General features: G+C 40.6%; 1 protein-coding gene across 2 annotated transcripts; it reads left to right on the top strand.

Annotated features, from left to right (window-relative positions):
* LOC149310638 (mitochondrial amidoxime reducing component 2-like) lies at positions 1–26,746 on the top strand. 2 transcript variants are annotated; one of them, XR_016281692.1, is made up of 8 exons: positions 1–495; positions 3,015–3,188; positions 4,547–4,709; positions 7,269–7,409; positions 13,390–13,451; positions 13,527–13,598; positions 18,662–18,750; positions 23,258–23,338. XR_016281692.1 is itself a non-coding variant. In XM_089529369.1 (7 exons), exons 1-7 carry the CDS (start codon positions 230–232, stop codon positions 23,385–23,387), a joined length of 1,008 nt encoding a protein of 335 aa, XP_089385495.1. In that variant the 5' UTR covers positions 13–229; the 3' UTR covers positions 23,388–26,746. The 2 variants fall into 2 exon arrangements, 1 of the variants encoding a protein (XP_089385495.1); XM_089529369.1 differs by lacking the exon at positions 18,662–18,750 and having other exon boundaries at positions 13–495; positions 23,258–26,746.

The following is a 26,746-nucleotide window of genomic DNA, read 5'->3' on the forward strand; positions in this document are numbered from 1 at the left end:
TTAACACTTATTTACTTATTATACCCGCTCTTCAGCCAAGGCTATCAATGCGGGCATACCATTTGTTCATTAGACATTTTGTGCCGGTGCCTTAAGTTCAAACTTGTCAGCCTGCCAGAATAAGGCTGTGGCTCCCACAAGGCTCCGGGGAAGGCAGCCCAGACAGAGGGAAAGAAGGCCTGCCTCCTTCTCCTCCTCCTGGCCTCTCTCTCTCTCTCTCTCTGGCGCCATGGCCGGGTTTCTGAGGGGGCCGTGGTCGTTGCCCCCTTCTTCTCGCTTGGCCCTCATCGGGGCCTCCGCCGCCATTTTGTCTCTGGGGGCCTTGGCGGCCTGGCGCTGGAGGAGAAGGGCCCTGCGGAGGCGGAGGAGGGAGATGCAGCGCGTCGGGGTGGTCTCCGACATCGTCATCTACCCGGTGAAGTCCTGCCGGGGGCTGCGCTTGGACGAAGCCGAGGTCACCCCGCTGGGTCTCCGAAAGGGGGACTTGCGGGACAGGTATGGGAAAGAAGGGATGCATCCACACTGGGGGAATAACCCGGTTTGGCACCTCTTTAACATGTCTGGCTCAGGGCTATGGAATTCTGGGAATTCCATAGCAAAGAGTGAGACAGAGAGTTAAAGCGGTGCCAAACCGGGTTATCCCTCCAGTTTAAACCCACGCTTCTTAAGTTATGCTCAGAATGGAGGACATGCTGGAATTCCTCCTGGACATGAAATGGAGGACATGTCCTGGAAAAGGAGGAGGTCTGGTCACCCTGTCCCTGAAGTCTGATGGATGGGTCTCATTTTGGGGCCATGGTGACCAGGTGTCCTCCCTGCAAAGGAGGAGAAGGCACCACAAAAGCTAGGACATTCAAGAAAAATGGAGGACACTGCAAAATACAAGCTTGAAACACTCCTATGAATATAAATCCATGCTCCTTAGCCATGCTCAAAAGGGAGGGAGGACATGTTGGAATTCCTCCTGGACAGAGGAAGGTTGAAATGGAGGACATGTCCTGAAAAAGGACAGGGAAAAGTAAATGGAGTACATTACAAAACAAAAGCTAAAGACACTCACATACATATAAATTAGTGCATTATTGTGTTTAGTTGGGGCCTCTGAATGTGACACTGAGTAGAAGGACAGCAAAAATGCACACAGAAGCATCACTGGCAGGCTTATCGGGGCTTCTGTGGACTCTGGGTTGCTCCTTGCCCTTTGCTCTTTGGCACCTGAGGCTGTGTTTCATGGGGCGGCATGGCCATGGCTAGAACTATCAGTAGCTTTAGACAGAGACTGCACAAAACATTTTGGAGATTATCGCACTAGGGCCAATTCCACAACAGTTGCACCATTGGAAAATAATGGAAGCAAGCATAGCACTGTAGCAATCTATAGTTCCCCATAGTCGTGCAATTGTGCTATAACAACGAAATAAAAACAGAACAAAAACATAGTCACATTCCGCATTCAAAAGCCCACCGCGTTGCTCTGTCGTTAGTATAGCAATAATAATGATAGGAAAACGAAAGAGAAATGTAATTGTGTTCTGCACACATCCATTCTTGTATCATTAGTATATCATGATTGGATGTTTTGTGCATGCACCATTATCCGGCTACTGCGCATGTCTGAAAAATATGGTTCCATCCCAAACAGAACAAAATAAAATTTCTATATTTAACAACATGATATTTATCCAGTTCAAATAAAATAGTGCCCTATACCTCAAAATAAGACAGAAATTTACTCCAAAAATGATCCTAGCAATGAGAGCAAATTGACTGTGCAGATGTGTAGTTTGGGGAAAGCCCTGGACTCCGTTCCGCCCCCCCCCCCCCCTGTATAAGTCAAATACCACACAGGCTCAAGCCCCATTCAAGTGAATGGGGCTTGTGCATGTGGTAGTGTGGCGGTGCTCATGCGCCATGGGAACACACCCCATTCATCCAAATGGGACACGCTGCCCTTGCGCCCCGCACACTCCTGTGCAGCTTTCAGCATATGCTGAAAGCCACGTATCGTGCGCCCACGTATGACACGGGCGCACTGTACTTTCTTACATCACTATAGATTGTTGTTGTTGTTATCCACTCTCGAGTCAATTTCCACCCATGATGACCCTGTAGATGAGACATCTCCAAGACTCCCTATGCTCCAATGCTCTGCTCACGTCCTGCAAATCCATACCCATGACCTCTTTAATAGAGTCTATCCAGCTAGCATGTGACCTTCCTCTCTTTCTGCTTCCCTCTACCTTTCCTAGCATTGTTGTTTTTTTCCAGTGAGTCACGCCTCCTCATGATGTGGCCAAAGTTTGACAGCCTTAGTATTTGTCATCCTGACTTCCAGAGAAATTTCTGGTTTTATCTCCTCTAGGGCCCATTTGTTTGATTTCTTGGCTGTCCATGGTAACCTTAGCACTATGGATAAAATTCATTTAATAATAATAAAAAATAGACAGCATGATTGAATTTCATAAAATTATAACCTGTGACTTAAGTAGTACTGAAACAATTTTGAGGGAAGAACACTCCTTATCAAAACTTTTAAATTTAAATTACTTTTTAGGTTGTATTTTGTAATCTAAATTCTGATTTCTGAAAATGTATCAGTCTTCCATTTCATAAGAAATTGCTTTTTCAGTTGTGACAATTGCAGGAGATATCTCATTGCTACAACATGGTGTAATTTCTTTATTTTAAAGATTTATATCACACCTTTCCATTGCAAAATAGTCCACAAGTCATATAATAGACTCTATTTTAAAATACTGGTAAATTTCCAGTGGTGGTTGGCAGGGTTGGGAGAAAAGATGTAAGTCAGATGTCCCTGTGCAAGGTCAGAGTGAAATCTGGTAAAACCTTTGAGGAGAATATCTCATTAATCCTACCACGCTAAGCCTGCATTCTTGGGACCACAGGGTTTCAGCTTAAAATACTTGCTTTGGCAGTGTTGAAAATATTTTTCTCATGATCTGTGAGGTATTGAAGTCTAAGGGATTAACATGCTTCCCTGTGTTGAACTATAGGTTTTGGTTGGTGATTAAGGAAGATGGACACATGGTCACAGCTCGACAGGAACCTCGACTGGTTTTGATTTCTGTAAATTCTCAAAATGGCCACTTAATCCTGAATGCTCCAGAAATGAAAGAACTGGCCATCCCTGTCAAAACCTCTGGGAAAAATCCAGTGAAGAATTGCAGGTTTCTTTCTTTTTCTTTCTATATTAAGCAAAATACTATTTTCCTATGCTACTTTGTCTAAACTCCCCCCTTGCCCTTTTTTGATGACAAATATGGTGAATTACCTCTTGGACACTAGAACTTTGTTGTTTGCAGTCAAACGCCCCCAAATGTTCATGGTCATATGTCTCTAGGACCCAAAATATTTCAAGACAAAATATTTTACTCTATCAACTGTTTTAAGGCCTTTTCCCTAACAACCTCAAATGGCCATGCCAGTTATACCAGTGTTTCTCAAAGTAGTGATCCATGGAGTGGTTTGTCCTAGTTTTCCCTCCAAGAACTCTATGCTGCTAATTTTCCTTTAATGCCAGATCCCACAGCCTCCTCCACCATGTAAGCAGATGCACTTCTTCAGCATGTTTCCATCTCTTAGCTATACTGTAATTGTTTTTGCCAGTGATAATAAAACAGATGTTAAACATTTATGATACAAATGTTCATTATTGTTTGTAAAGATGGATAATAATGAAGTTGCTTAATAATCTGATGTTATCTTGATACCAAGCACAGGTACATATATTCAAAAACATACAGTAGTGGTATTTGTCTGTATCAGTATGCACAGAAATCTTGTAGCACCTTTGAGACTAATGAGGAGAAAGAGGTTTGTAGCAGAAGCTTTCATAAGCTAGGGGTGTATCTACACTGTAGAAGTAATGCAGTTTGTCACCACTTGAAGTGCTGTAGCTTCATCCTGTGGAATCCTGTGATTTGTCGTTTTACAACATGTTTAGCCTTCTCAGCCAAAGAATGCTGATGCCTCACAAAACTACAGTCCCAAGATTCTAGGATGGAGCCATGACAGTTAAAATGGTATCAAACTGCATTATTTCTACAGTGTAAATGAACCCTAGGTCTATTTCATCAGACATATCTGATGAAATAGACCTAGGTTGCTGCCACACTGCAGAATTAATGCAGTGTGAGACCGCTTTAACTCTGATGGCTCCATCCTATATGATCCAGGGATTTGTTGTGGCACCAGAGAAGGCTAGATATCTTACAAAACTACAAATTGCAGAATTCCACAACCTTGAGCCATGGCAGTTAAAGTGGTGTCAAACTGCATTAATTCTGCAGTGTAAATGCAGCTCCAGTCTATGAAAGCTTGTATTACAAACCTCTTTCTCTCAGCTAGTCTGAAAACTGCCACAGGACCTCTTTGTATGAATACAGTACATGTTATCTTCACTTTTTTTCACATTGCTGCAAATGGCCAGGATTTTATTCTGGACATTTTTATCCTGATAACCTAAGATCAAAATAGAGGACTCTTCAACATGTAACTCCTTGAACTCTTTTATAATCTTCAACAGGGTTTTTGGGCTTGATATTGAAGGACGGGACTGTGGTGATGAAGTAGCTCATTGGATTACCACTTTCCTGAATTCAGAATCGTATCGACTGGTGCATTTTGAGACCCAAATGGCACCCAGAAAATGTGAACTGATTAAGACACCTTTTCGGCCTATTGATGAGGTTTGACAACTTTTTTTTAAAAAAGTGATGGTTTGTCTTTTACTGTCTTAGGTTGTTTTTTTTAAAAAAACTTTTAAAAGGAGTAGTTTTATATCTACAGTTGTAGCCTGTTTAAACAACAACAACAACAACAACAATAATAATAATAATAATAATAATGTTTATTTATATACCGCTTTTCCAAATTAGATCAAAATATAATATATGTATATATATTTATTTATAATATATTTATATATATTATATTTATACGGTGTATAAACAAGAGAAGAGCATCAGAAGAACTTTGCTGGATCAAATGAAAAATATATTTACTCTGTTTTTCTGCTTCCTACAATATTAACCAAATTCCTTTGAGTAGCTAACAAGAAAGACAGGAGGGCAATAGTTCCTACTCATGTTTCCCATTAACTGATGGTCAAAGACACACTGCCTCTGATCCTGGAAATAGCATGTAGCCATCATGACATCTTACCATTGATTACATGATTTGGAATAGAGAACAGCACCCAAATCTCAACCCATTTCTCATATTTTTGCAGATTTCACTATGAAAGCCTGTCTTGAGAAATTCCCACTATAATTAGATACCTTTTTCTTGAAGCATCTTTCCCTCTGTCACTTCTAGGTTATCAGCACTAAATCAGCCTTTGCAGGGAGATTCCATCAGGATGCAGCTGATGAAAGTGCTAATAAAGCCTTGTCACGAGCAGTTCAGCTACCTGTAATTGACATCTAAAATAGTGGTGTAAAATAGGCAGGGCCCTTCCCAGCCCATTTTTACAATTTTAGGCCCCTCTTGGATTGCATCTACACTGTGCAAATATAGCATTTTGATACCATTTTAATTGTCATGGCTCCATTCTGTGGAGCTCCATTGCACAACCCTGACTTACAGCAAAAAATTCTAAGTGCCTCACCAAACTAGAAATCTCAGAATTCCAAATGATTGGGTCATGGCAGCTAAAGTGGCATCAAAGTGTTTTAATTATGTAGTGTGGATATACCTCTGGACCCCTGTCCATCTATGTTGAAAAAAAAATATCTGAAAGTGATTCTGCTTTGCAGGACAGTTTTGCTTCAGTGTGTAGGTGCACAAGGGGTAGTATTTTTAAATTTTTTGTTCTTGCTTTTAAAAATGTAGTAGTGGGTGGAAATTGCATTTTGGGAGAGGACATTGCCCACAGCAGGTTATTTGGCAACAAAATTGCCCCCCCCCCCCCCCAGATCCTTGGAAGCCCATCCACTCAGAACAAAAAGACATTGAAGATGTCTCTGTTGAAACAATTTGCCTCACTGGCACATTGAAATTAAAGAAACAGACCACTGTGAAGTCGAAGGCTTTCATGGCTGGTATCCATAGTTTTTTGTGGGTTTTTCAGGTTATGTGGCCATGTTCTAGAGTAGTTTATTCCTGAAAAAACTACAGTAGACCCTTGTAATAATAATAATAATAATAATAATAATAATAATGGATTTATATGCCGCCCAATCACTGGGAATCCGGGTGGCTTCCAACAGAGGGGATAATAGACGGTAGATAATATACGCTGGGGTTTGGTTCCAAGATCCTTCGTGGATAACAAAATATGTGTATGCTCAAATCCCATTAAATACAGTGACATAGCAAAATGGTATCCCTTATAAAAAATGGAAAATCAAAGTTTGATATTTGAAATTTATACTTTTTTTTAACATTTTGTATAGGGAGAAGCGTTTCCGTAAGTAACTCGGACCCAAACCATGTAGGGCTTTAAAGGTAATAACCAACACCTTGTATTGCGCCTGGAAGCAGATTGGGAGCCAATGAAGATCTTTTAAGATTGATGTTATATGGGAGTTTATCAGACAAGGGGAATTGGAAGTATAATCCGATGGCAATCTGAACACAATCATGGGGCTTAACATTATTGCGTGATAACCCACTACACACAAATTTGGGCAGTGGGAAGTCAGTCTGAATGCAATCATGTGGCTTCACGTTATTGCATGATAGAATGCCACACACAAATTTGGGCAATCGCATGCTATTTTCGGGCAATGGGGAGCCAGTTCGAATGCAATGCGTATTCACATAATTGCATGAAACTAGTTACTTTAAGTGAATGCATTCTGGCCCCACTTTCTTTTCATTCGAATTTAAGAGAAATTCCTCCCGTTTGATAAACTCCATGGTCAAACCTTGAAGAACCGATGACCAATCTGCTGCCATGTTTTGCACTAGTTGAAGCTTCTGAACTTGGTACAAGGGTAGCTCCATGTAGAGCGCATTGCAGAAATCAAGACGAGAGGTTACCAGAGCATGTACCACCATAATTGTTTACATATGGCAGTATATTGCCTGTTTTTTTTTAAGTGCTGAGTGCTTGAAGCAATTGAGAGTTAGGAGGTAGTAGGTTGAGCAAAGCTAATAAAGAAAGGCAATGCCTGTTTATTGCTAAAGAAGCCAACTGTGGAGCATTCTCACAATAAAAGATATTTGCCAGGTGTATAAACAAAGTGCTCATTACTGCTTTCTAGTGTTATGCTTGATAATATTTCTGTATCTTTGCAACCCAGGTTCCATACAGTGACGCTGGCCCACTCTTAGTCATCTCAGAGGCATCAATGGAAGATCTAAATACCAGATTGGAGAAGAAACTGGATTTGCGAAATTTTAGACCAAGCATTACTGTTTCTGGCTGTAGTGCTTTTGAAGAGGTAGATGACATTTTGTTGTTTCGTGCAGTACATAAAATAAAAAGCACTATCAAATAGGGCTCTCATCACAGTTGTGCAATGTGACAACACTTCTGCTTGGACCTTGACTGCGGGTTTTTTGTTTTTAAGTTAGCTCTTTGGATAACATTGGGGAAATAGCTGACTTATAACAGGGAAGCTATATTAAGACATGGCAAATTAAGAGGATTTTACATTTCCAAATGTCACAATATGTGTAACGCATGATATAACAATCATTTTATTTTTGTTTCTTTACAAGATGCTATTGCTTAAGTAAAGGGAGCTAGTGTGGTTTAATGGTTAGAATCTAGGCTTGAATTTGGGAGATCAAGGTTCAAATCTTCGCCAAGCCATGAAACTCATTAGGTGATCCTTGGGCCAGTCACACTTAGCCTAATCTATACAGGGTTCTTGTTAGGATAAAGTGAGGAGCCATGTACATGCCTGGAGGTCACTAAAAGGTATAAATGACACAAGAAATAAATAACAGAGCAATATTGAAAGGGATTACCAACAATGGTTGCAAAGAGGAAACAAAGTAAAGACATGTTTTGTGTAGGAGTGGCTTGTGCAAGCACATTTACAAACTCTTAGACTACATCTGCACTTCAGAAATAATTGATACTACTTTAACTGCTATAGCTCAGTGCTGTGGAATCCTGGGATTTGTACTTTGTTGTGACACCAGAGCTCTCTGACACAGAATGCTAAATGTCTCAAAACTACAAATCCCAGAATTCTTTAGCATTGAGCCATGGCAGTTAAAGAAGTGTCAAACTGCCTTATTTCTGCAGTGCAGCCTTAGAAGGAATGAGTTTTAAAAGTTTTTACATTTTATGATACTACCATTTTAAAAAAGATCTCTCTCTTGAGAGTTTGCATACTTATTAAATTTTATCCACTGGTTTTTGCACCAGAGTTAATGTTTACATAACTAACAGCAGTATAAACAAATGATTCATTAAAAGACAGTGAACTCCTGCTAGGGAGTGATTATAACCCAGTTCTAAGATTATGAGATGGTGTATGGCAACTGTATTAGGGTACAACTAGTATGCCCTGGGGTAAAATAATACATGTAAATGCAGAGGCTTTTAAAAAGCTTTTTGCAGAGGAAAAAGCTGGAACATTTATTAATTCACTGGAGTTTATCAGACAAGGGAAACTGGAAGTATAATCCAATGGCAATCTGAACGCAATTATGGGGTTTAATGTTATTGCGTGATAACCCACTACACACAAATTCGGGCAATGGGAAGTCAGTCCAAACACAAAAATGTGGTTTCACATTATTGTGTGATAGACTGCCACACACAAATTTGGGCAGTGGCATGCTATTTTCGGGCAGTGGGAAGCGAGTTCGCACACAATGCACTTTCACGTAATTGTGCTAAACTAGCGACTTTAAGTGAATGCGTTCTGGCCCCACTTTCTTTTCATTCGAATTTAAGAGAAATTCGTCCCGTTTGATAAACTCCACTGTGAGGATGCCTTTGCAAAGGATATCATAGTTCTCTACACACCTTCCTTATGTTGTTGAAAATGCAGCCTTTCATTTTCTTTAAGGGAAATTGTTTTGCAAATGCTTCCATTATAGAATTCCTACAGCTTAAGGTCACCTGACGTGGCCTCAGAATTCCTCAGAGCATTTTTCTAGTTATTAAAATGTTGTTTTTGAAATGTGGTAGGTCAGGATGAATCAGGATTTTCCAGAGCAATATGATAGAATATGCCAAGTCTAGGTTGAAAGGGCAGTGGCAAATTGCCTCAGTTGTGTAAATGTTAATATAACACTGATATGGCAACAGCAGATCTTGAGTCCTCCAGTCAGCATGACCACTGGCTATGAGTGATCTCCAATAAGAGCCTTCCAAGCTTTAGATAATATTAATTTCTGGAAAGTATAGGTGTATGTGGGTGAGTGTGTTGCAAAAAAGAGTAGCAACAGTTGTGTTTGTTTTATCACTGAACTCATCTGTTTATTTATTGGTTCTATTGTTTGTCTGGGAGCAGACTAATGTCCCATCATCACCTTGGACAAGAAGTGAAGTTAGTACAGTCTTGGAACATAGTCCTCTGAGCACATGGAAGTTAGAAGGTGGGAATCTAGCCAAGACTGGGACCAGAGTTGTGAGGGAGCACTGCATTGTGAGAAAGCAGTTTCACATTGAGATACTACCAGATTCCAGCAGAGATCATAGTGGTTGCAAGCAAGGGGTTAAACTGAGAAATCAAATTAAAGGGGAGAGGAACAAAAGTATACAAGAGCAGCAGTCAGGAGGACAGGCAGGTGGATAAGGAGGATGATAGGTTGGCTAAATATATGGACAGTCTAGAGAAGTTACACAGAGAGAGAATTTATGCAAAGGAATCTTGTAGCATCTTTGAGACTGCTTTAACCACCCTGGCTCAATGCTAGGGAATTCTGAGCCCTGGTGACGCAGTGGTTAAATGCCTGTATTGTAGCCACTCACTCACAAACCACAAGGTTGTGAGTTCAGTACCAGCCAGCCAGGGGCTCAGGATTGACTCAGCCTTGCATCCTTCTGTAAGTTGCTGAAATGAGCTGGGGGCAATTAGTTTACAAATTGTAAACCACTTAGGGAGTGGTTGCTATTGCTATTGCTATTCTGGGTTCTGTAGTTTTGTGAGACATTTAGCCTTCCCTGACAAGAGAGCTCTGGTGCCACAACACACTACAATTCCCAGGCTCCCCTAGCACTGAACCAGGGCAGTTAAAGTTTTTTTCAAACTGGATTATTTCTACAGTGTGTTTGGACCTAGTTGAAAGAAAAAAGCTGGTAGCATGAGTTTTTGTCTACTTATATCTACTTCCTCAGATTCTTTTTTTCAGTTCAACTTGAGGGTGATACAAGATCCCTTTGCATACTGGCTTTCCAGACTAACATGGCTATGTCTTTGGATAGGAGCCCTGGTGGCATAGTGGTTAAATGCCTGTACTGCAGCCACTCACTCACAAACCATAAGTTTGCGAGTTCAATACCAGCAAAAGGGCTCAAGCTCAACTCAGGCTTGCATCCTTCAAAGGTTGCTAAAATAAGTACCCAGATTTTTGGGGGCAATTAGCTTACACTTTATAAACCACTTAGGAAGTGCTTAAGTGCACTGATAAGCGGTATAGAAATGTACTAGCTATTGGATTCTGCCAGAGAAAGAATGTGAGACAGTCTAAGGATGCTACAGAGGCAGAGTGTGAGCCACACAAACAACACCAGAGTCCTTATCCTAAATAAGGACTATTTTAGAAGCATGTATATCCAGCTTCAGGCAAGAAAGAAACTGACTTAATGTTGTATCTGTGAAACAGAACCATGCTGGAATCTATGAGAACAGCATTACCCCCTTTCACCCACTCTGCAGCCTCAGACTTGTAAATTTGTATAATACTGATGCAGAATAATAGATCTTGAAAAAAAAATACTTTTTTGGACCTGTTGTTCACCATAACTAGGATGACAATGCACAGGCCTGGAGTTTCCTCTTAAGAATGAGGCTAATCCTGCCAGGTAGGGTGACTAATTAGTAGTTAATAGATTTGTGGGTCACCAGATGAAAGAACCATGAGCAATGCAGAATCAATATAGGTCTTTTGCAATTTGTTTGTCTACCTCCAGTTGTTTTCCAGGGGCTGTTTCACACACAGTTACAGAGCTATGATTCTGCTTTAACTGTCATGACTTGATCCTGTGGAATCCTGGGATTTGCAGTTTAGGATGGGGTGTTGAGAATTTTCTAAACTCTTGTATCTCATACTACAATCAACGGTGCTCCATAGGATTCAGCCATGGCAGGTAAAGTGGGATCATAGTGCTATCACTATGTAGTGTAAAAGGGCCTCATATCTTTTTTTTTTAATGGTGTATGTCCTGTTCTTCAGGAAGTTGTCAAAATGTAAATATTTAATATTTGGTACCATGTTTTCTAATAGCTTTAAAAACATAGAACATTTCAACAACGAGATGATTAGGGGACTACACAAATATGATCCTGTTTTTTAGATTAGCATTAGTATGCAACTGTTCCAAACATCACATCCTGAATGTATAAAATCAGTTGCTGAGGACATGATAAATTTAAATTCTTGTTTTTGCTATCTGAAATTACGTTGAGATTTGTCACGTGGGTCATGTGGAGTCTGCAGCCCAAATGGTTACTTGACAAGTTTAATATTGCCATCTTGTGGTGAAGTAAGTGAAATGTGTCCTAAACTTGGAATGGGCCTACCCTTTATGTGCAATGAACTCTAAATCAAAGTAGGAGAATGGGACAATTTTTTTGTTCTTATAGTAAAACATAGAGATAATGGAGCACTTTACTCTAATTCTGAGAGAGAGAAGGGAAGACTGAAGGAGGCTTGCAGTAAAACAGTGACATATTTGTAGAATAACATTACAGATTTGTAATCATAGAGAGAGAGCAGAATTATGCCCTACCAGCACAAATAATGATGTTGTGCACCTATACATGCACAAAGAACTGTTAGATACCTCTTTACTTGAGTTTTGAGTTTTACTTGAGTTTTACTTGAGTACAACTACCCACCCAACTTGGAGGTGTATAAGCAAAATGGCACAATTTGATCTTGGCCTCACTGAGCCATTGTTGGGGCACAATGTCGTAGAAAACTGTTTCTTTGTCATGGTCTCTGTGAATCACACAAATGGGTTTTCCTGCACAGAGACATTTGGAACCTTCTAGAATCACTAGGAAAGTTTTTTTTTACGGTAGCTCTGCCCATCCTATACATACCCTTAGTGTTCCCGCTCCTTCCACCTGTGGTTACAGCTTGCTAGTCTAACCCATTTGTGTGATTCACAGAAACCACGATGAAGAAAGACAGGTTGTTACCTGTAACTAGTTCTTTGAGTGGTCATCGGTGAATTCACACAAACCTGCTCATTGTCCCCTCAAGTCGTGTCCTGCACATGTTCCCTCATTGTGCTGCGTCCAATTGGAAATGAAGGGAAAGAGCAGGAACGCTAGGGGTATAGGGTGGGCAGAGCTACCGTAAAAAAGTCTTCCCTAGCAATTCTAGAAGGTTCCAAATGTCTCTGTGCAGATGCAGGAAAACCCATTTGTGTGAATTCACAGATGACTACTTGAAGAACTACAGTTACAAGTAAGCTACCTGCCCTTATCCATCCTTCCTTTGTTGAGGGAGGGATTTTTTAAAGTTTTACTCTTCTCTACACTAAGCAGAAGGAGAACACAAAGGGATCTCCACACACACATACTGGAAAATCCCCAAATCAAATGAAATGGATATCCAGCCACTTCCAGTTTTTTCTTTTGTGATTTTTGGCATTTTCATCAGTTTTCCAGTTCTGTGCACCTGGGAGTGAGAATTTGGCTTCAAGGCCTTCTAAAGTTATTCATCCATGATCTGCCACTTGATGTGATTCCCTCAGGTCAGCCCTCCATGATCACAAACTCAGTATATCACATAAAAATATAAACAAATAGCATAATTTTGGTGACTTTATTGGTCATGAGAATTCGGCTTTGAATAATGTAATATTGAGTTTGACTACAACAATTCTTTTTAAAGAATGGTTGATATAACTAGATACTCTTTCTATTATGGAAACTAATTCCAAGGCAGAGTTCAGGAGAGTTCTGTAGAGTTACTTTTTGTACTATAACTGCCAGAATCTCCCAGCCTGCTTTACCATTTGCCATGTAGTCCAGATGTAGGGCAAAGTGGTGATAGCTTTCCCAACTTCTTAGGACAGTCCAACAGAATACTGAAGTAAAGACTGTTAGGTTTTCTTCCTATTTCAATTATGTGGTTTAGCTACACCTCTCTCTTCCATTAGAAAAAAGAGTCTCCATTTTAGTTTTAAACAGTTGTACTTAAAAGGAGAACTGTTGTATTTGGCTATCATCATGATAAGTTTTGTGTGGAAGCTGATCTAAATTGTCACTTAATTTCTCTTAGGACACCTGGAACAAGATTATAATTGGTGATGTGGAAATGAAATTGATCATGCAGTGTGGCAGGTAAGTTTGCGGCTGGCAAGGAGAATAGCAAGCTGTTTGACGATGTTTCTTATAAAATCTTGTTTGCCATTGCAGGTGTATTTTGACAACAGTTGATCCAGATAATGGTATCATAGACAGAAAGGAGCCACTGGAAACACTAAAAAGGTAACACATATAGTGTTGTTTTGGAAGAAGCCAAAGTAGTGTTGGTGGATGAATGTGGCACTTCTTGTGAAACTAAGGCCTAAATGCAGTTGCTAGATCCATTAAAACAGTAAGAACCTGGTAAGACAACAATAATTTATAAATTCCGTTTCTTTAATGGTTCTACTCTAATTGGGATTAGTAACTGAATATTGGTCTGACGTAAGATTAGAAATTGTCTAGCCTTTCAAACGTCATTGGACTACAATGAGGAATGCTGGGAGTTGCAGTCAAAAACGTAGAGGTCCATGTGATTTCCACCCTGGTCTAAGGCTTCCGTATTGTATACATCTAGTTGACCAGAATATGGATCTAGGTACATGCACTAGATACATCATACTGGGATCACTGCAATGTGTTCTACATCAGACTGCTTTTTGAGAAGTGTTTGGAAACAACCTTTGACCTAGAATTTAGTGGACAAACTATTAGCAGGAGTTACATATAGGGAGCCCATGTCTTTTTTATTGTAAGGCTTATTTGAAACATTTGTAGTGACATCCATTCTGTTCCCTGGCACAATTCAAAGTCCTGGTGATGATCTTTAAAGTTCTAAATGGTTTAGGAGCATGATGCCTGTGCTGCCTTCTCCCAAATGAGTCTGCTTATCTACTGAGATCATATTTAGGCCTGTTACAGACTGCCAAAATAAAGCTGCTTTGGGTCTCTTTGGAGGTATGCTATTTAAATGATGCATGGGTCCTAAGAGTCCAGAGGTCGCGCCAAAGCCACACTCCATTCCTAAGCACTGGAGTGCAGCTTTGGTGCAGCTTTCGGATTCTTAGGATGCATGCATCATTTAAACAGCATACCTCCAAAGAGACCCGAAGCAGCTTTATTTAGGCAGTCTGTAACAGGCCTTAGAGATGTTAATATGTGCCCTATTATCCCCCAAAATATGTTTCATTGGGATAAGGAAGAGGGCATATTTTTTTGCCTGTTTCATAACCTTTGGTAACTGAGGCTTACGCCATCATTAATGTCCTCTTAGAAGTTATCAAAAGCCTCAAATTCTAAGAAAAGATTTAGTATGTAGTTGGTTTATTTGTCTCGTTTTTATGGTTTCTGCTTTTTGACTATAACATTTACTGCAGTTGTTTTCTGGCTAAATCCTATTGTTAGTCCAAAAAGAGTGTTGCTGTGTGCTTTCAAGTTATTTCTGATTTATGGTGATCTAAGATGACCATATTGGCCAGTTTTGTTCTGAAAAGATGTGCCATAGCCTTCCTAAGAGGCTGAGAGTAGTGCAACCTGCCCATGGTCATCCAGTGGCTTTCCCTAGCCAAATAGTGATTCAGACCCTGGTCTCCCAGTGTCCTCATACAATACTCAAACAATTTCAAGATATTGGATCTTCCAATAAGAGCAGACCCATTGAATCAATAAGATTTATCTCTGTAAATTGTGTCAGCAGTTGATTCATTTGGAGCTAAACTATGATTCAGACCTTCTTGTCCCATTTTAATATTTTAATCTTTCTGGAACTGATGTTTTAAGATAATTAATTTTACAGTTTGTTTTGTTCTTATTGAGCTCTTTTGAGAAAATATTTTAAATAACGGAACTACTGCCTGCATTGTTGGCCTTCCTACATTATAATGCTCTTCTTATGTGTAAGAAAGGGAAACTGGATTTACTTCTGGGTCAACATGGAAAAGATTGTGCTGGGAAACCAAGAGTGCATCAACACTGTAGAAATAATGCAGTTTAATGTAGTTAACTGCCATGGTTCCATCCTACAGAATCCTGGAATTTGTCAGTTTTTGAGGCACAAGCACTCTTTGGCAGAGAAGACCTTGTAAAATTACAAATTGCAGGGTTCTATAGGATGGAACTACAGTGGGCCTTTTCTTTAAGTGGGGGATCCATTCCGGATCCCCCCCGTGTAAGGGGAATTCCGCATATGCTTGAGCCCCATTCAAAAGAATGGGACTCATGCCCATGGTGTGGCGCACGTGTGTGCCCCATTACCCCTTCCGGAGTGTGCTGACTCTTCTTCTGGTGCAGCTTTCAGCATATGCTGAAAGCTGCGTAAGTTCACGCCCACGTATTACATGGGCGCACTGTAGAGCACTTAAAGTTGTGTCTAAAAATGCACCCAAGAGATGCGGGAGGATTAAACTTTACATTTTTTATTAGAATGTTAGAGTGTGGCCAAAATGATATCTAATACAATCTGATAGTAAAGCTATGACTGCATCTTCCTTGGTTGCAACATTGCTCTCATGAAATTATTATTCATAGAGCAGGAATTGTACAGCATCAGAATAATCTATTCAGACAGTGCTTCCATTCAGGGACAATAATTGCTTCAGACAATAGATCCTGGTAGGCAATAACAGGGGTGATGGGGTAGAAAATTGTGGGCTGTGTGGCTTGTCCTAAATGCAAACAGTTTTAATCCTACAATATGGTTACACCCACTGTCCCATTGTCAATGTTGAGGATTGATTCAGTTGCCAGTCCGGCCAGCTTTTCTGCAATGTATGGAACGGAGAGAAAAATCTTCTTATTAAAAATGTCATGCTGGATACCATGGACTGCCAAAAAAAACCTCTACACAAATAAATAGATACAAGAGCATATGAAGACTGAACTCTTCCTAGACGCCAAAATGACTATTGTACTTTGAACATATCATGAAACAACATCACTCATTACAAAATAGGACAATGCTGGGAAAAGTGGAAGGAAAAGAGAAAGATCACATAACAGATTGAAACCAAAAATATATGGGTCAAATAAAGTGGCTTCTTGCTGTTTTGGGGCATGGCATTTAGACAGCCCCCCCCCCCCCCAAAGTGGCTGGAAGATGTACGAAGGCCAAGCCAAGCCAGCAAAAGCCAGCCCAAAAGTATTTGATTACTCAACACCTTTTTTGCTTTAGTCTTCTCAGAAAAGGCAAAGGTTGCTCAACCTGAGGGTAATGAAGCAGAGGACAGAATAGGGGAATTTCAGCACAGAGAAAGTAAGGAGATAGTACAGGAATACCTTGTTAATCTAAATGAATATAAGTCTCCAGGACCAGATGAACTACAGTCGGCCCTTCTTATACACGGATTTTTTATACACGGATTCAAGCATACACGGTTTGAAAATGTTCCAAAAAAGTATAAATTTACCTTGGTTTTCCATTTTTTATAAGGGACACCATTTTGCTATGTCATTATATTTAATGGGACTTGAGCATACACGGATTTTGTTATACACGGGGGATCTTGGAACCAAACCCCAGCGTATAACAAGGGTCCACTGTACATCCAAGGGTATTAAAAGAACTGGCAAATGTAATATCGGAACCATTGGAAATAATATTTGAGAACTCCTGGAGAACAAGAGAAGTCCCAGCAGAGCAGACACTGTCCCCATCTTCAAAAAAGGGAAAAAAGAGGATCTCAACAATTATCATCCAGTTGGTCTGACATCAATACCAGGAAAAATTCTGGAGCAGATAATTAAACAGAGTCTGCGAAAATCTAGAAGGCAATTCCATAATCACAAAAAGTCAATGTGGATTTCAGAGAAACAAGTCATGTCAGACTGATCTCTTTTTTTGATAAAATTACCAGCTTGATAGATGAAGGTAATGCCATAGATAAAGTATATCTTGATTTCAAGTAATGCCTTTGACAAGGTTCCCTATGACATTCTTGCAAAGAAACGTGTAAAATGTGTGCTAGACAAAGTAACTGTTACATGGATTAGTAATTGGTTGACTGGCCGAACCCAAAGGGTGCTCAACAATGGCTCCTTTTAATCCTGGAGAGAAGTGACCAGTAGGGTCCAACAGGGCTCTGTCCTGGGCCCAGTGCTATTCAACATCTTTATCAATGACTTGGATGACAGAATTGGGGGCATACTTAATCAAATTTGCAGATGACACCAAATTAGGAGTAGCTAATACCCCAGAGGATCAAAATTCAAAATGACCTGAATAGACTAGAAAGTGGGGCTACAGCTAACAAAATGAAATTCAATACGGAGAAATGTAAGGCACTGCACTTAGAGTGGAAAAACAAAATGCATAGATATAGGATGGGGGACACCTGGCTGAATGAGACTATGTGTGAAAGGGATCTAGTAGTCTAAGTAGACCACAAGATGAACATGAGTCAACAGTGCGATGCGACAGCTAAAAAGGCCAATGCGATTTTAGACTGCATCAATAGAAGTATAGTGTCTAGATCAAGGGAAGTAATAGTGCTACTCTATTCTGCTTTGGCCAGGTACCACCTGGAATACTGTGTCCAGTTCTGGGCATCACAATTCAAAAAGGACATTGAGAAACTGGAGCGTGTCCAAAGGAGGGCGACTAAAATGGTGAAGGGTCTTAAAACCATGCCCCATGAGGAACGCCTTAGGGAGCTGGGGATGTTTAGTCTGGAGAAGAGAAGGTTGATACGATAGCCCTGTTTAAATACTTGAAGGGATGTCATATTAATACTTGAAGGCCTCGGAGGTAGAGAGGAACTGCTGGACCTCATCCCCTTTCCCTCCACCACACCCTTCTCCTTTTGTGTCATGTCTTTTTAGATTGTAAGCCCGAGGGCAGGGAACCATCTAATTAAAAAGATTGTATGTACAGCGCTGTGTAAATTTACAGCGCTTCATAAATAAAGGTTAATAATAATAATAATAATAATAATAATAATAATAATAATATTGAGGCGGGAGCAAGCTTGTTTGCTCCTGCTGCAGAGAACAGGACACGGAACAATGGATGCAAACTGCAGGAAAAGAGATTCCACCTCAACATTAGCTGCAGATTCCAGGTTGATTATTGTCCTTATAATTCTGATTAACATGGGTGGAGATGCCACTAGTATACCAGTAAACAATTTGCATTCAACTGTCTTGTTTGATCAGCTTGAGGTTCTGGTTTGGAATGAACAGCAGTGCAACTGTACTGAGATTTGGATCTGCCATGGATCAGGGCTAATGAAGTACGTTTTGCTTGGAGAGGCTTTCTACTCATCTCTTTATCTAGTAAAGCTCATAATATGAATCTTCCTGATGACTTACAGAATGTTTGACTGAATCAGTTATCTCCAGGACTCTCTTTCTGTGAGAAGAAGGATTCACACAGCAAACCATGCCAGATCCTGCAGACAAGGTATGAAAAATGGTCACTCAGGATATGCTTTCTGGCAAATTATTAAGTAGGACACGTAAAAGGACATATTAAGTACAATATTTGTTTTTGTTAGTGAATAGCAGGAACTGTTTATTCAGTTGCAAATTATCTCCCTCTTCAGTGTCTAATTGTATTGGTTATTTAATCATTTGTGTTTTAAACTTATTCGTTTTATTTGTTTAATGTATATTCCTGCCTTTCCCCCACTGTGGGATCAAGTCAGCTCACAATATGTGTTAAAACCACCTGCAGTTTTTTAAAAAAATTGATAATATAATGTTACAAAAGCAATTAAATAAGCAACCATATTAAGAGCATTAATTTGAAACTGTTAAAGGGGCCATTGAACATCATAATATTAAGTGATAAAAATCCACCACACCCCAATTAGAAGACCTTCTGCATTCTTTGACTGCACTTGAATGCAGAACTAATCAAAGAACTAATCATTCTTTGACTGGCTGACAGGCCTGATGATAACACAAAAGATCTCTCAGGTTACCATCCTGTAATCTGTCCTGTCCTATGATAGCATCCATCTACATTCACAGTAATAAACCTTGAAGGCGTTATGCAGCAAAGGCAATGCCCAGGATTTTACTGAGCCCTTAAGCCATTATAAATATAACTAAGTGTAAACTTTCAAGGGGGGCCTCATAAATTTGGGGAAGGGAAGGTCCTCCATAATCATCCCAAGGGCTCATCTGGCAAATGCAAAGTGCCTTCTATGGCTGCGTGGGGAGAGTTTAGTGTGACAGGACACTAAATCTCAACTGGGTAAATGGCCAAAAGAAAATAATTCTCCAACCACTCTATCTCTGAGATGTCCAAACAGCCAAAGAGATTCCCACCCCTGCCCTTCGGTTACTTGACAAGATTGCAGTAGCCATGGAAAATAAATTAAAATGTAGGCAAGAGATCTTAAAAGAGTTTTAACTCTTTCAGCTCTCTTTAGTATACACATTCTATAACAGTGGTGGACAACAGAGGCAACTCCGGAGGTCAATTTTGGACCTTCTAGGGGCCACATGGACTACCGAAAAATAAAGTAGAAAACTGAAAGTGGATGAAAATCCACTTCTAGTCCTTGAAAACTGGATTTTTTAAAAAATCGTAACTAATATAGGGAAGTCTTGAAATCTATTTAAATAGTAAATTGTTGGACGCAGTGGCTACTAGAAGCAGCAATTCACACTTTTTGACTTTGTCTGCACTGGCCAGGATGCTCGCAAGGGATGCCCCACATCTGCTCCAGCTGCCCTCTGGTTACCTGGCCCTCTGTTTATTGCCGTGGCAGATGTCTACCTAAGCGACCTGCTAGGCTGCTCATTCCATCCACTGCCACTAGTCAGAAGGAGGTGCCCAGTGATGGCTGCATGCAAGGTGCCTTGTTCTGACCTCAGAATGAGTTGAACATTGGGTCCTCGTTATCCATGGACTTGTCATCCGCTGATTTAATCATCCACAGACAGAAAACCCCCATTGTCCCCAATGGTGGAGCGTGCACATGGTTGCATCATCATTAGGAATAGTTCTTGTTGTCTCCAATAGCAGCAGATGCACACAACTACGCTGCCATTAGGGACAGTGAGACTTCAGGTAAGCCCCCATTGTTTGAGGACAATGGGAGTTTACCTGAAGACCCATTGTTCCTAATGGCAGTCCAACTGCATGTACACACTACCATTGGGGACAAATAATAATAATAATAATAATAATAATAATAATAATAATAATAATAGGATTTATTTATATGCCACCCAGTCACTGGGAATCCGGGCGGCTTACAGCAGAGAGGATAATAGACGGTTCCCTACCCTCAGGCTTACAATCTAAAAAGACACAGCACAAAAGGAGAAGGGAATGGTGGTTGTGGGAGAGGGGATCAGGTCCAGCAGCTCTTCTTTCCCTCTGAGGCCTGGACCAAGGCAGATGGACTGGAGGGAGGGCTCTTTTTCTTAATCGAGGCCAGGCCCGATGGCGTTGGGCCTGTCCTTTCACTCCCTCCCAGGCCAGAAGATAACAGTGGGAAGGAGGGAGGGGAGGGCTCTTCCTCTTCAGGCCCGATAGCATTGGATGTGTCCTTTCACTCCCTCCCAGGCCAGAAGATGACAGTTGGAAGGAGAGAGGGGAGGGGCAAATGGTAGCGCCATTCTTGGTATTCGCAGGGAGGTCCACTGCGGATGGATCCACTGCGGATACCAAGGTCCCACAGTACATGACAGTGGTGGATGTGCTGGGCAGCCCAGCAAGATGTCTGTGCAGACAGCCATTTCACCCTGGAAATGGAAGGGCAGGTAACAGGTAAGCCATAGATAAGAGGGCAGGTAACAGAAGCAACAGGTAAGTTTTAAAAATACATTTTAACCTTGTTTTGCCCTGGTTCTGGTGTGGTATGGGACATGCTGCATGCCATACAGATTGCCTGCATCAGAACTGAGGTTTGGAACATACGTTGTCCAAACAGGACGAAATAGGTCTTTTGGCCTGTGCCTACAAGGCCTTTGGCCTGAAAAGAGTCCGTCTAGACATTCTGAAGCTGTTGAAGGCCACAGAAACATTGTTAGTGAGCCTCATTTTGCCCATCCCTGTTCTACAGTAATCCAAGAAAACCAAATGAGAGTGAACTCTCAAAAGATGGAACACTTTGCATGGTTTTATTGCCACCATATGACAGTATGAAACAACAAAACTTCTTATGAAATGATTTGTTCTCCTCACTGCTAGAGCAACACATCTATCATGAAGAGCTTATTAGCCTCTATTGGATTCAGTGAGCCTGTGCTACTTGGACCTTATTGAGGTCAATAGGCTCCCTGTGCCTAAAAAACCACCCTGTATTTTTGGGACAACAGAGCCAACATGGTGAGTGTTGCATTAGGGCACTGGGAGAACAGGGTTCCAAACCCCACTTGGCCATGGTAGCCCCCTGGGTGACCTGAGCAAGTTACACTTTCTCAGAGGAAGGCAAGGACAGCCCTCTCTGAACAAATTCGGTCAAGAAAACCCCATGATAAGTTCACCTTAGAGTCACCATAAATCAGAAATGACTTAAAAGGCACACACCAAAAGCAACAATCTTTGGGCCTCCTCAAAATATGATGACGTGGCTAGCTTAACATCCAAAGGGTAAGGTAAACAATGTGGTCTATGGATGCTCTGGAGCATCCAGTTTCAGATAATCATTTCCCCTGCTTTTGAAATGTCTACAGGGACTGCAGTAGGGTTGCCAGAACTTGGCCTTAAGGATTTATTTATTTATTTATTTATTTATTTATTTGTTTATTTATTTATTTGAGTTTCCAATTTTCATGGGTCTTCTCTAGGATCAGACCTTCAGCTCAGATATAAAAGCAAAAGCTTTTGTTGCTGCAGTTTGCAAAGACTCTTTAGTGGGGTCTGAGTATCTACTTAGTTAGCTTCCTCCCACTGGGAGATGGGAGAAGAAGATGACAAAGGTGAATAAATCATGCCAAGAAAACCAGGTGAATAAATCCTGCCAAGAAAACCATGTGATAGGTTCACCTCTGGATTACCATAAATTGGAATTGATTGAAGGCACACAACAACAACAATTTACTATTTTTAATCATTTTATTCATTGTATGACACATCTCATCATGAGATTTTCCAAGTCAAAGGCTTCAGGAGTAGTTTACCATTGCAGTCTTCTGTATAGTACTAGCTTCTTTAAAATATTTGAATCTTAGGGCCTAAACAGACAGGCCAAAATAAAGCTGCTTTGGGTCACTTTGGAGATATGCTATTTAAATGATGCATGCATCCTAAGCATCTGGAAGCCAAGCCAAAAACCACACTACAGTCCTAAGGACTGGAGCGCAGCATTGGCGCAGCATATGGCCTCTTAAGATGTATGTGCCATTTAAACAGCATATCTCCAAAGTGACCTGAAGCAGCTTTATTTTGGCCTGTATGTTTGGGCCCTTAGAGTTGGAAGAGATCACAAAGGCCACCCAGTCCAATCCCCTGCCATGCAGGAAGAAACAAAATACTCCCAACAGATGGCCATCCAGACTCTGTTTAAAATCCTCCAAAGAAGGAGACTCCACCATTCTCCCAAGGCAGCATCCTCTACTGTCAAACATCTCTTACTATCAGGAACTTCTTCCTAAGGGTTAAGTGGAATCTCTTTTTCCTGAAATTGAACTTCTGGGAAAGGGGGGGGGGGTGTCCCAGAATCCTCAGGGAGTTCTTGGAGTTGTAGTCCCACAAATAAGTTTCCTATCACCTGCTGCTTGATCTTTTTATTGAGAGATTCCTGGAATTGAGCCTGACATACAAAAAAGTATTTGATCTGTTGTTGTTGAATGATGGTCCCTTCTTGGTGTGTGTATGCGGGTAGGGGTGTGGGGGGGACAGGATTTATTTTAACTGTTTAACAAGTTTTTTTCTTGACATGCTTCAGGATCTCAATCTATTGTCACAATTTCACTAACGAAGACCCCCCCCCCTTTTTTTTTTGCAGCTATCGTATGTGTGATCCAGCTGAGAGACATATTCACAAAACAGCACCTTTGTTTGGCAGTTATTTTGGTGTAGACAAAACAGGAACTGTCCGAGTTGGAGACCCTGTGTATAAGATAATAGAATGTTAGGGAGGGAAACATTTATCTGTTCTGTAGTACAGGATTAAATTATCATAGAGTACAATCCTGCCAAACTTCTGTATTTTAAAGTTCCATTGATTTCAGAAAGAGAAATGCATTACTATAAATGATTTATCTTTAAATAACACAGACTTAGGGTGGTGTGCATCATCCTGACCAAACTTATATTAGAAAAGGAGAAAGGTAAATGAAGTTAGGCAGTTTGGGGCCATGCTAGGTTAGGCTTTTTACCCAGGGGATCCAAAGTCCCTTCAGTCTCCAGTCATGCCCCCAGCAGATAGAAGAACTAGCTCCTTCTCATTGTTTGGAATGTGAATTGCTTCCCAAATTCCTTTTCCTCTCTTTCCCCTCCTTGTCCCCCATTCACATAGCTTTGAATGGGGATAGACAACTTTGGGCTATGGGGCCATATCTGGCCCTACTGGGGCTCTTATCTGCCTCTTTGAGCATTTCTTGATGGACATGTCTACTTCCCCATGCCATCATCATTTTAGTGGTTTCTCATCTTTCTCATCCTAAAGGGATGAGTTGCTGGCAGTCATGGATTTACATTAAAATCACCTAATCATAGAGTTGGAAGGACCACAAGGGCCATCCAGTCCAACCCCCTGCCATGCAGGAAGACACAATCAAAGCACTCCCAGCATAAAACCATCCAGCTTCTGTTTCAAAGCCTCCAAAGATGGAGACTCCACCACTGTTCAAGACAGCATATTTCACCATCAAACAGCTCATTCTTCCTAATGTTTTGGAGGAATCCCTTTTCCTGTAGTTTGAATCCACTGCTCTGTGACCTTATCCTTGGAGCTACAGAAAACAACTTTGCTCCATACTGAACATGATATTCCTTCAAATATTTAAATGTAGCTGTCACGTCCCTCTTAACCTTCTCTTCCCCAGGCTAACCATACCAAGTTCGCCAAGTTGCCCCCCATGATGACCTTTTTGTTTCCTCAGCTCACTGCAATTTGGTCTCTGAGAACTTTTCTGAAATTACATTTGGTCTTGAAGCTGAGAGGGGTTCCCAAACCATTAGTTTAGGATGGGGTGACCATAGTGGGGTGACCCTAGGAATCCCTAAATATAGCTCCACAATCTCCCAAATCCCTAAACCCACTTTTTAAAAAAGAAATTACACCCGTAAACTGACCAAAACACCCCGAAGCAGCTGCAAATATTAGGTTCCCCCAGAAAACCCTGAAGAAATGCCCCCAAATCCACCAAAATGGTGCAGAAGTGATCTGTCATTTCCAATGTGGATAATAAACATGATGATGCAGTCCACTGGGGGAAATGGCTTTTGCCTCCTATGCAGTTCCTTACCACAGTTTAGAATGTATCAAAGGCTCCAATGTCAGAGCATTATGAATTGACAGGTAGGCTTCCCTTGCTTTAGCACTTACTTTGACAAGATTACACATACATTTGCTCCTAATTCTAATTTAATTTGTCTAGACAAAAATGTTTTTATTCTAAAATAAATGTATATAATGTTACCAGAAAGGTTTCTTAGAGTTAAAATCTAAAACTGATTTCTCAAGATATTACTAGACTATACAAAAACAACAACAGAGTCCCAGTGACATCTTAAAGATCAACACACTGATTCTAGCAGAAGTTTTTGTAAACCAGTGATCATTATTTCAGGTGCATGTTGCTAGGTTGCTAGCCTCAGTTCACAAAATGCTTTTTATTGTTACATTTTAACTTGTTTTTATGTGAGAAGCCATATTGTACATCTGTTTTGGAAAGTCAGTAGACATTTAAAATAAATAATCTGTATAAATCAGTGGATTGTATCTGTACGTGATACTATAATGAAATGCATAAAATAGGTTCAAACCAAATGTTTTAGAAATACTGCAACCAATAGCTCTGGCAGAAGGAAGCCAACCTGAATGCTTTGATTTTCTGTGATGAATGGTAGACAATAAGATTGATAATGTGCTTGGTAAGACTTGTGCCTGTTCAGAGGAACAGCTGGTGGACTCCAGAAGATTGTTAGGATTTAATTAACAGCCACATTTAGAGATATCATGATTCTGCTTAGCTCATTCCTGTGCTATACAGTGGACCCTTGTTATACGCTGGGGTTTGGTTCCAAGATCCCCTGTGTATAACAAAATCCGTGTATGCTCAAGTCCCATTAAATATAATGACATAGCAAAATGGTGTCCCTAATAAAAAATGGAACATCAAGGTAAATTTATACTTTTTTGGAACATTTTCAAACCGTGTATGCTTAAATCCGTGTATAAAAAATCCGTGTATAAGAAGGGCCGACTGTACATTTTTTAAAGCCATTGTTGCATTTTTTAAGATTACAAGCCTAAATACGTTTACTGAAAAGTAAACCTCCAAGGATTAGTCAGCCCTCCAAAGCCATCCACAGCTTGAAAAGCATCCACGGCTTGAATACACACGCACACACGCAGAGTATTTTTTTTTTTAAAAAAAACTTGATTTTGCCATTTTATATAAGGATTTATATCAATTTACTATCCATTGTATTTAATGGAAACTGAACATTCGTGGATTTTGGTATCGATGGGGAGGGGGGGCTGTCCCGGTACTGAACCCTAGCAGATATTAAGGGTCCACTGTATTTTGTAGTTAATGAAGTTGAATGGGGCATACTCCCTAACAGGTATGCTTAGTTGATGTAATAAGTACTTTCCTGGAAGTTATCCCCATTAACTAAATATGGGGTCCTTACTTCTTGTTAGAGACATAAAGTCATACACTGTTAGTGCCACTTCTAAAAGGGGACTAGAGCCCTGTGCAGACCAGCACTTTGGGTCGGCTTGCGGGTGGAGTCGGGGAATAGTGTCTCCATGACGCATGCCCCGTCTCTGCCCCCAGGGCGCCATGACTACCTTGAAGGAGTAAACTCCATTGTACTCTTTATTTCTCAGACTTATTTCTAAGTAGATCTGTATTGGTTTAAGCTGCTAGGCTGCAGTTGTAAAAACATATGAGGAAGCAAGTCACCTTGAACACAGAGGAGAATTACTTCTGAGTAAATCTGAACATCAGTATAGTATTGTGCTCTTAGGACAGCCTTGCCAGGGAACAGAAGTGTTGAGGATACTTATGCTGGTACAAACTTTGTTGAACAAGTACATAGGTGGGGAGAAAAGGAGAGTAGACACACGCATGCAAACAAATAAGGGGCCCTTTAACTGCATACACAAAAATATAATTTATTAGTCTGAAGGCAAGTATATCTTTAGAAAAAGCACAGTGAGATAAAAATGTTTTGAATTATCCAGTACCATGTTGCAAAATGGTTCACTTAAGACCTAAGTGGAATGTGTTAGGCTTAATAAATTATGTATATTTAGGCA

Source organism: Sceloporus occidentalis, unplaced genomic scaffold (genome assembly GCF_023333645.1).
Source record: "Sceloporus occidentalis isolate IW3139 unplaced genomic scaffold, rSceOcc1.0.p SCAF_6, whole genome shotgun sequence".
NCBI classification, from domain to species: Eukaryota; Metazoa; Chordata; class Lepidosauria; order Squamata; family Phrynosomatidae; genus Sceloporus; species Sceloporus occidentalis.

Excerpts from the sequence above, each read along its gene's own strand:
- LOC149310638 (XM_089529369.1), top strand. The coding sequence starts at position 230 with ATGGCCGGGTTTCTGAGGGGGCCGTGGTCGTTGCCCCCTTCTTCTCGC. Across the intron at positions 496-3,014 it reads AAGGGGGACTTGCGGGACAG|GTTTTGGTTGGTGATTAAGG; the intron begins GTATGGGAAAGA and ends GTTGAACTATAG. Across the intron at positions 7,410-13,389 it reads GCTGTAGTGCTTTTGAAGAG|GACACCTGGAACAAGATTAT; the intron begins GTAGATGACATT and ends AATTTCTCTTAG.